General features: G+C 38.9%; 1 protein-coding gene across 1 annotated transcript; it reads left to right on the forward strand.

The window, feature by feature from the left end:
- The first annotated feature begins 5,686 nt into the window (after positions 1 to 5,686).
- On the forward strand, positions 5,687 to 10,399 carry ficd (FIC domain protein adenylyltransferase). The gene is made up of 3 exons (XM_017452106.3): positions 5,687 to 5,819; positions 7,297 to 7,609; positions 8,042 to 10,399. Exons 2-3 carry the CDS (start codon positions 7,339 to 7,341, stop codon positions 9,118 to 9,120), a joined length of 1,350 nt encoding a protein of 449 aa, XP_017307595.1. The 5' UTR covers positions 5,687 to 5,819; positions 7,297 to 7,338; the 3' UTR covers positions 9,121 to 10,399.
- Positions 10,400 to 11,143: the final 744 nt, after the last annotated feature.

An 11,143-nucleotide genomic window follows, 5' to 3' on the forward strand; every position in this document is an offset into this window, starting at 1 on the left:
TCTTTAAAAAAAAGAAAAAGAAAACAAATTAACTCTGTCTCTTACACCTCTACTCTGCACAATTTGGTTTAGGGATGCACCGATACCCCTTTTTTTCAGACCTTACATTTGGGTACTTGCTGATACCAAGTACCGATATGAGTACTTCAAAATTATACCACTACAGTTCTTACATTGTTTTATTTTCATCAGATGTTTTTCACTTTCTGACTGTAACAAATTAAGTATACAACTTGCTGTTGCTGACATTTTAACATTCAACTTGTTTTTCTGAACAAACATGGCATTGCTGCCCATTTCACATAAATGTAACCTGTAACACATTCAGTGGATTTCAGTACCACCCAACATAATAGAACAACTGCAGTGATATGCCATGATATGTTAGTGCTGTCTGTGAGGACTAAGGCTTTTTTGGAAAAGTGAGAGGCAGGTTACTTTTGATAAAAAGGAGCTTCTCTGCATTATCAGCTTTGAGCCTGTTTCTGTTTTCATCTACAATACGTGATACTGAGCTAAACAGCCTTTCACTTTCCACACTACTGCATGGTGCTGAGAGGTATCTGCATGACATCTGGGAAAGAGTGGGAAACCGCACTTTGTTAACCCCCAAGTACTGCAGTGGATTGTCTTCCCGAGAAGTTGTGGTCTCTCCAAGGTATGTCTTGATTCATACTGAATGGCAGCACCCATTGGTGCACTGCTCAGAGATGTTGATGCTTGTGCAGGTGCTATCTCATCAAACACACTGTCCGGAGTGCTGCTGGCCTGGGCCTTGCATAGCTTTCTGGCAGGTGGTTCCCCCAGATAATCATGCTTGTCTGCCACTCCTCCAGACACCTTCTGCAGCTCCTGCATCACCATCTCTTTAGACTCTGTAGCAGTGTTGATGTTTGAGGAAAAAAATAATCTTTAACCTAAATCAGAGAAAATTATAATTTAGCTTGTAACAGACAAGCTTTGTCAGAATGAATGTCAGTATACTGCCTTTAAATCACTAAAGTAATTTGATTATGTAAAAGTTAAATAGTAAAATGTTTTAGGTCAGTCATAATGGCAGTTTTGTTTTCATCATTCTCTTTCTCACATGCTCAGTAAACACACACACACACACCCACACACACTTTACCTCGGTTCGAGTACAGTTGCAGTGCAGTAGAGTGGGTTTTTTTCCGTGTCAGTGAAGAGTCTCGTGACGGCTGTAGCTAGGGTTCCCTTCATTGTTTTGATGCCATGGTCCTCGTCTGTTTCTTTGGTCAAAAGTCTCTGAAGCACGGTCACAGCAGGAATCACATCTGATGCCAAAGCATCAGAGGAGCTAATTTTTCGGGTTAACTCCTCAAATGGAGCAAGAATAGATAGAGTCTTTTCTAGAAGTGTGCCCTGGTGACCGGTGAGATTGTTGGGGAGCTAATATTCAGACCCAAATATTCCCAGAGCCCGCTTCTGCTCGATGAGAGAATGTACCATGTAGTACGTGCTATTCCAGCGGGTCTGAACGTCTTTCTGGAGTCTCCTTATAGGCATGTTGAGATGCATCTGAATGTCTTCCAGCTGGGAGTAGGCTAAGGTGGAATGTTTGAAATGTCCGACTGCCACCGCATCAGCAACACTTTTCTGAGCCAAAACACCCTTGTTAACAGCCAGCTGGAGGGTGTGAATGGCACATGGCAAGCTAGGTAGTCCAGCATCACTCATAGCCTTGATCATGTTGTTGGCATCATCCCGCAACACAACGTGAACACAACTTTTCGGAATTCCCCACGTCATCAAGCACGTCATCAAATGCACCTGCTATGGCGTGGCCAGTGTGCGAAACCCTAAACTGCATTACTTGTAAAACGACTCTCTGGGGAGTAAAATCCTCATCAATCCACTGTGCTGTCAAACTTATAAGAGACATTGGGCTGACACTGCTAGTCCAAATATCAGTGGTGAAGCTGAAGGCCGAAATGTCCTGTAACAGGTTCCTGATGTGCTTTTTCACCAAGTCATGCAGCTTTGGTAATCTGTAATGTTGTGATGGCTGGGAATCTCATACTTCGGCTCAAGTACACAAAGAAGACGATGAAATCCTGTATTATCTACAACTGACAACAGTTGGTCATCAAGAGCAATGAACTGTGTAGGAGCTTCTGTTATTTTTACTGCCCGTGCGTTGGCTCTGGACATTGTCTCTCGCTTCTCCAGCGTTTGCTGCAAAGTTGGTTGTTGCTGTTTCCCACTGCTAGCATTAGCAAACTCTTTGCATTCGGCGTTATTTTTGTTCTTTAGATGTTTAATCAAATTGCTTGTGTTTAATGAACTATTTTTTACCCCTCCTCTTGACAATTTAGCAGAGCATAGTTTGCAGTCTGCTCTGCTTTTATCATCATCACTTATCTTAAAATATCTCCAAATTGCTGACATTGCTCCGAGAGGTTAGGCTATGTCACATTGTCATAAAGTGGTATCGGTGCGGTTGTATCGGGGTAGTTTTACAAGTACGAGTACATGAGCCCAGTATCGGGAGAACACCCGAGTACTGGTATCGGTATCGGTGCATCCCTACTTTGGTTTTCTAGAACTCAATTATAAATTATAAATTATAAATTATATCTTGTATGGTAGCACTACTTGTATTGCTCTCCACTTGATATATTGCGTTGCTTGTATTTCTTCATTTGTAAGTCTCTTTGGATAAAAGCGTCTGCTGAATGAATAAATGTAAATATAAATAAATGTACCACAAAACTAACACACTGCACGTGTATGACTATGCCACTCCTATTTTTATTGGTAGGAGAGGCCAAACCTAAACTTTTCCCCACCTAGGGCATCTCAAATGAACTTAAAGCCAGAGTACACAAAAATTATTTTTTTATTTGACAGCATAGTAAGACACACAATTTAACCCACCAATAATCCAACAAGGAATATTGTTGCTAACCTCCTATTGTTGCTAGTTCAATTATTAAATTTCCTTAATAATCACATGAGCCCATAAAAATACAATATTGAATTAAAATACAACACTCATACCAATGAAACGATACAAATCACAAACAGGGTAGCATGTCTTGTCAGCTCTAAACACCTATCAGAAGGAACCACCACCTGAATTAAGGATGTAGAAAGAGGGGTAGCACATCTTGTCAGCTTCAGATGTCTGTGGTGGTGCTTACATCACAATCACAAAAGTATTATATCGGTAAAGACTCTTTTTTTTTTTTTTTTTTTTTTTTACTATAAAATACTATTTTTTGTCACCATTTTAATTTAAGAAAATTATTTAATTCAAGATATATTGATTTTTACTTACATTTCACATCCGAATTCGTATAAAGGCAAGGTACCACAGAATTATGGGCAAGTCTTCAGATATGCCATAAATCCAGTGTGGAAACGTTTTGCGCATGCGCATTGCCAGAACACCCCACTGATTACCCTACAATTCAACTAACAATGTCTATAAAACCTACATTTTAGATTACACGTCGGGATAAAACAACCAAACAATTACCTGTCTAACACAGATCAGCGACACTCTCAAACAGGAAATGTAATCTTCACCTGTGCACCCCTGAAGCATAGTATACAACATTACACAACCTGTGATGTACCAGGGAAGTTCCCATAAAGAACTGATCAGATTACTCACGTTTTAAACTCACAACAGCCAGATACATGAACACAGCTCCTTCCCCCAGAACCGAGATCAAACGTGAAGTGAGTGTGCCTCGCGAGATTTAAAATTTATTTATATTATTATTATTATTATTATTATTATTACTATTACTATTATTATTATTATTATAAATGACAATGTATCAAAAATACAATTACATAGCAAAATGTAAAAATTACATACAGTGAAATGATAATGAAAGCGAAGCATCATTTATACACATATGCATAGACATAAGGAAAAAAAAACCCAGAAAACTTTACTCAAATAAATTAAAAAGGTGAAAGAAGTTTATTGTCTTAAGAGCGTTAAGATTCTTAAATGATGAAATATTTTTTGGATGTACTGTTGGACCTCTCTTCTAAAAAAAAAAACAAAAAAAACAATGAATAAGGGATTTCGACGAGTGAATTTACTGCTGTGAATGTGAAATTTCTGCAAGGAGCAATAATAGATTAATAATAAAGTATTCGTTAAATTGAGCTTTTTGTACATTAGTGAACCCAAACAGTACATCCTTAAAAAACAAAGAGAACCCCGGAAGCACATTGCAGTTAATGAAGATGCATAAACTAAATAACTGTTCCACAAAAAGTAAGTATAAATGGATAAAAAGTATGATGTGTTGTTCTTCAATAAATTAATAATTGTAAATTATATAATTATGTAAATTATGAATAAATGATCAATAAATTAATCTATCTAAATTAATAATAACTCTCGATCCTTCTGATCTAGCTTGAACCCAAGATCCTTCTGATCAGTAACCCAGAGCCTAAACTGTTGAGCCACCACTGTATACTATGTATTGTTGCATGTTAGACTATAAAATCTAGCTATTAAGTCTTCCCAAGTCAAATACTGTGGTTATCTAAAATGTTCTGATATCTTTGAACAGCAGTATGTGGTAGGAGTAATAGTCTCTTGAACATCCGGTTCACATTGCATGGGACTCTGTGGGTCTGTTATAACCATCACAAGCGTTGAAATGAAAGGTCATGTACAAAACCCTGGGAGATAGTCCAAGAAATGTTTTAAATGGAGCCAGGCCTAAGAGCACAGGATATCCCCAACACCACCCCTTTATCAGAGTAAAAATAATGCCAGATGAACATGTTCAGTCATGAAATTCTAAAATACCTCATACAAGCACCACAAACAGTGTTACTGCAGGTGCATTAAAAAAAAAAAAAAAAAAAAAAAGAATATCATGGAAAAGTTTATTTTTTCCCCTAATTAAAAAAAAGGGGGAACTTTACTACGTCTTTCATAACGTCAACATTTCTGTATTATACATTCTTTATTCTAATATTTTGAGATACTGGATTTTTGATTTCCATGAGCTGTAAGCAGTAATCATCAACATTAAAACAAAACAAAAAAAAGGCTTGAAATAATTCACTTTATGTATTAGAGATGCACCTGTATAGTGTCTATAGAGTAAAATATGGTTGTATATGTGTAATAATAAGGTGGGTGAATGTTTTTTTAAAAAGTCAACTGCTTTTAAAAAACACTGAATTATGGCGCCCTGTAGTGGTCATGTTATTGACTGCATTAAGCACAACCGACTTTTTTATTTTCTTTTTTTAATAAATACTTTAAAAAAAAAAATTATATATATATATATATATATATATATATATATATATATATATATATATATATATATATATATATATATATATGTGTGTGTGTGTGTGTGTGTGTGTGTGTGTGTACTATAAATATCTAGGTCATTTCAAGCATTTAATATATATATATATATATATATATATATATATATATATATATATATATATATATATATATATATATATATTCAATAATTTAATCTATTATTCATAAAAGGCGTGTATTTGAGCATTCCGTATCCAATAGAACAGCAGAATCGTTTTTATCCAATCAGAAAACCCTACGATCGGGTCAACGTGTTGCTGTTTAGGCGCGCGCAAAACCTGGAATCAGCCAATCATCGAGCACGTTCCACGTTCCAACGCATCATTCAGAACCGCGTTGGAGTTCAAAGCTACGTCACATTCCCGGAAGTGGACCAGCAGTGTTACAGACGTAGCTGAGGATTAAACGAGTAGAAACTCACAGACTTTATTCACATTTTGCAGAAAAGCCTTGTTGTTTCCTTGATGGAAAGGTAAGCAGGTGACGCTACGCGGAAATGAACTCTTATTTCCTGATTACAATATCGATCTGTTAGGAATTAACGGATAAGTAAGGTCAGGCCGTGTGTACTGTTGTATTCAGTAGTATTTGTGAGTAGTCTGCTTCCACAGGTGGGGATGAGATTAGTGTGTACTGTTAGTGCGGGTTTGAACTATAACTGGGTTACATATACATTGTCAAATAGCTTATTACTTAATTTAAGGTGTTAAAATTATATAGCGGTTATAATTATACATCTCCTCCTGCTACTGTTAGACTGTAGCTGAATGTGTTGCATCAGACATATGTCTCTTCAGCTGATTCACATAAATACACTGTCTGTAACCATTATAACCCCGGCAGTGGTTTCATACTGTGGTTTCTGGTTGTGTTTCTTTTTTCTTTTCACTCAGGAGAATTGTGTACACCACAGGACTTTAGAGAAACACTACTGACACGTTTATATAACGATTACATCATATCTTCATAGTTAAGAGTCTGAACAGATGAGACATCTGTACATGTTCCTGTCTTGTTCAGTCATCCTGAAACATTCTGTTTCCTTTACTGATACTGGTGTGTGAAAGTCTGAAAACGCTTCCCTTTCCTGAACAGCTGGCTTCGGCGAAATCGTTTACGTTATCGCCACAAGTTTGCGAACACTTGACCTTCACATCCATATCGTGGTTCTTCCCCAAACTGTTGCCACCGTCGTGGAAGCACACAATTGTTTGGGTTAGGTCTTTGTACTCTGTAGCAGTATAGTTTCCCTTCACTGGAAGTAAGAGACCCAAATCTGTTCCAGCATGCTCCATGAAGACCTGGTTTGTCCAAGATTGGAGTGGAAGAAATCGAGGTGTTCTGCATAGAACCCTGACTTCAACTCCACTGAACACCTTTGGGAGCACTGGAGCCTCCTCACCAGAGATCAGGGTCTGACCTCACTAATGTCAGTCTTGTGGCTGAATGAACACAAATCCCCACAGCCACGCTCCAAAATATAGTGGAAAGCCTTCCCAGAAGAATGGAGGTTATTATAACAGTAAAGGTGGACAAAATCTGAAATAGGATCTTCTAAAAGCACAAATTTGTTTCATGGTCAGGTGTCCAGAAACTTTTGGCCATAGTGTATGTTGATCGGTTTTACTACAGTATGTTTTAATAAATCTTTGCTTCAATCTGCTCAAATACTTTGCTGGATCTGTATTTGGTCCACAGTCACCCAGTTGATGACGCAATATGTCTCGTGAGTGATATTGGTTACGCTGGTATTTGATTTGCATGGAATTTTCTTCCAAATCTAACAATCTCTGTTTCAGGGTAACAATCATTTATGGTATGTTTTTGTTTCTGATACAATTCTAACATCGGATCCCAATCCATAACCGTCAAATCAGGAACAATCAGACTCAGGTGATTTGAGTCAGGTGTTCAGAAACACTAACCCCAGATCCTGCTTTCCTTCACAGAATGCTGAACATGAGGCTCGGTAAAGCAGGACATCTAGACTGATGGCAGCGATAACGGTGTTGCGTCACGTCAGCGCTAGTCCTCTGCTATGGGGCTGGGGGCCTGTTCTCTTCATCCTGTTGAGCTCGGTGTTGGTCCTGCTGCTGCCTCTGGTGGGTGTGGAGGAGAATTGTTGCGCCAAACTGAAAGGCATCTCCCTCTTGCGCTGCCATCTTTGGGGCAACACCCATCGTGCTGTGGGGCACTCGACCAGCCTCACCGTACCCTACACTGCGCTTCAGCTACTACCTCAGAAGCTCAAGCCCAGCAAAGGTAGGGTGGAGAAAGTCCTGTGTGAAATGAATCCTGTGTATGCGAGATGAAAAAAGGCAAAAATTACGGTATTCCAATACTCGACGCAATGTTTCTGGTTAATTAATTTGATCAATCAGATAGACAATTATATACAAGAGCATATTCTTTACATTTTAAAGGAGGCACATGTTTGAACTGTAGGTTTTTGCATTTGTTAGTTGTGGTATTTTTAATTTTGCAAAATTATTCAACAGTAATCTTTATATCTTATTTTAATGTTGCTGAAGGAATAACCTGCTCAAGTCGCTTCAGTTGTTGTCATTATGACAAAATGACACTACTGCCATTTTACATCAGCAGTTCTTGGACTCGGACCAGCCGTGGTGGAAAACGCACAAGCGCTTGGCTTTGTATCATCTTTAAATTAATCTCACGGATTTCTGTTCACAGAATCACAGTCGGAGGCAAAGGCAGCTCTTCAGCAGGCCCTGGAGATGAAGAAACAGGGGAAAAAGGAGAAGGCGCACAAACTTCTCGTCCACGCGCTGAACATGAACCCAGACTTTGTGGACGCCCTCACTGAGCTAGGCACCATCCTAGAGGAGGAGAAGGACGTGGTCCAGGCCGACCACCTGTACAGCAAAGCGCTCGCCATTTCACCCTGCCACCAGAGAGCGCTGGTGAGCCGTGATCGCACACTCCCCCTAGTGGAGGAAATTGACCAGCGTCACTTTGGCATCATAGACGCCAAAGTGCAACGTCTTATGGCCATCCCAAAAGGCAATTCTGCTCTTCGTCGGATCCTGGAGGAGACTTATTACCACCACATTTACCATACAGTGGCCATCGAGGGCAACACGCTGACCCTGTCTGAGATCCGGCACATCATTGAAACGCGCTACGCCGTGCCGGGGAAGAGCCTGCACGAGCAGAACGAAGCTATTGGTGTTGACGCTGCCATGAAGTACATCAACACCACGCTACTGTCGCGCCCTGGAGCCGTCAAAGTCAACGATATCCTGGAGATCCATCGGCGAGTGCTGGGATACACTGATCCTGTGGAAGGGGGGCGATTCAGAGCTAGCCAAGTGTTTGTAGGCCACCACATTCCACCGCATCCGAACGATGTGGAGCGGCACATGCAGGAGCTAGTACATTGGCTTAATTCAGATGAAGCTCTGCACCTTCATCCTGTGGAATTCGCTGCTCTGGCGCACTACAAACTCGTCTATGTACACCCATTCGTGGACGGGAACGGAAGGACGTCAAGGCTTCTGATGAACCTAGTGCTGATGCAGGCAAATTACCCACCAATCACCATCCGGAAAGAGCAGAGGGCGGAGTATTACGCCGCCTTGGACACCGCTAACGAGGGTGACGTTCGGCCGTTCATTCGTTTTATTGCCAAGTGTACAGAGATCACACTGGACACGCTGCTCATAGCTACCACTGAACATGCAGTGGGTTTGCCTGATGCAAGCAATCAGGCTTGTTCTAACTGTAAACAGACTATAACGGTGCATAACTGAAGTGATATTAGTGAGTCAGAGAATAGTCCTGTTATAACGACCGTTTTGGTCACTTTTGGACTCTTATTCTGCTCGATAGTCACCATTATTGCAGTGCTTTAATGAAACTGGCTCATTAAAGATGGAGCTCCAACCAGGCAAGTCAAGATGTTAGCAAAGGTGCAGTCCATGCTGTCATTTAAAACACCATTCTGAGCATGTATCATGCTGCCACTTAACAAGTTCATCATTTGGTGCTTGAGACAGTCAAATAGTGCATCATTTTTGACAATACTCTGAATTTCCATATAGGTTAATTATTTCTTTCTAATGTAGATAAATGATTTATAAATACCTTTTGTATTTTGAGACTTTCCCCGTTCTCGGGAGGAAATCAAATCAAGTACTTTACCTTCAGCCTGCCTGTATCTAAAATATAAATATATATATATATATATATATATTATATTTTAGATACCATTGGTCAGAATGTAGAACTCATTGCGTGTGTTACATCCAAGCTATTCCATTGCATTTTGTCAGCTAATTTTTTTTTACCATTTTTATCATCATAGTGGTCCATTAGATTGGGAATGCATAAAAATGGGTTAAAATCAGTTTTTTCTACAAGTATTTATTGATAATTGAGGTGGGTTTTTGGTTATAATGACTAGCAAACATTTATGCCAACACATACTAAACATTTTAATAGTTAGCGATTCAGCAGTGTTTACCTGAATTTTCCCTTTAGGTGTTTTTATTTTTAAATTCAAAGTTCAAAATTTTGGGTATTCTCATGGAATTTGGCAAAATTCCACACTTTGAGATCATTTTATGTTACCAGGAGTCTTTTTGTACCCGAGTGCTAACTAGCATTCCACACACTTTTTTCCGTTTACATATAAACGGTGTCACAACTAAAAATGTAAATTTTTGTAAAGAAAATGATCAGAATTCTGCACCACACAAACTAGTTATGCTAATGTTGCTAATACAGAATTAAGGCTAGTCAGCTACATTTTCCCCTATTGTACGTGCCATTTCAATATTCTTTAAGACCTGACCCGAGTGGACAGCGTTTTGTGTTTATTTGCTTCTTCTTGTTTTGTTTTGTTTTCTCCGTAAGGTTATGTTTAGCTCTACGGACAATATTAACCACAGTACCACTTTGTGCCTCATGTTGGAGGTTTGCACAAAGAAGCACTTTATATTTCAGGAATGACATTATTTATTTTACAGACTTGTGAAGTTATTTTAGCTGTGTGTGTGAGAAAGAATTATTAAATTATTGACATCAGCACTTTCATTGTCCTCATTGTCGTATACAGAAACAAATATAGTTTTTCATTGACCAAAGCACTGTTGAATGTTTGGTCAAACTTCTACAGAAACAACATATACAGGGACACGTGACCGGTGCTGCACATAAAAGGATTAAAATAAAAATCAATCAATAAATAAAAGCTTGCAATTAAGAAATTCTTATTATTTGGAGACATTTTTGGAAGGTGTCTCCAGTGTCCACACTTTAACACTGAAACGTAAAGCTGTAACTAAGTTAAAGTAAGTTTTCCGACACAGAAACGCGAGATAAAAAGAGGCCGATGAGGCAAAGACTGGTTATAGCTGCTATTATAGAAATGATGACAGGAACTAATTTGTTATTCAGACATTCCACTACAGTAAGTGGCTAAAAATACAAGCTGTTCGTTAACGAATAATAATAAATAAAAAAATGGCTGGTGTTTGCAAATTGCTTTGGTATACGACAAATAAGTCTCTGTGGTACGAATATTATCATCGATTATCTTCCAGTAACAGCGGTCCCCAGTTCCCTACACATTACAGAAAAATAACCCAGCACTGTCTTAATGACCACGTGTTTTAATTGTTCTTAATAAACAATGAAGGAAAAGAATTATGGAGAAAAAGATGATACAGTGATACAATTTTAAATGATGCGGAAAACATATCAGGTAAATGGCCAAAAAAAGAAAGGGGGGGGGGGGGGGGGGGGGGCAACGCAGAAGGGGTGTTAACAAGA

The sequence above is a fragment of the Ictalurus punctatus genome, chromosome 22 (assembly GCF_001660625.3).
Source record: "Ictalurus punctatus breed USDA103 chromosome 22, Coco_2.0, whole genome shotgun sequence".
NCBI classification, from domain to species: Eukaryota; Metazoa; Chordata; class Actinopteri; order Siluriformes; family Ictaluridae; genus Ictalurus; species Ictalurus punctatus.

What these genes read in the sequence shown, in the direction of transcription:
- ficd (XM_017452106.3), top strand. Translation starts at nt 7,339, where the DNA reads ATGGCAGCGATAACGGTGTTGCGTCACGTCAGCGCTAGTCCTCTGCTA. An exon ending in GAAGCTCAAGCCCAGCAAAG is followed by an intron (nt 7,610 to 8,041) that starts GTAGGGTGGAGA and finishes TTCTGTTCACAG; the next exon opens with AATCACAGTCGGAGGCAAAG.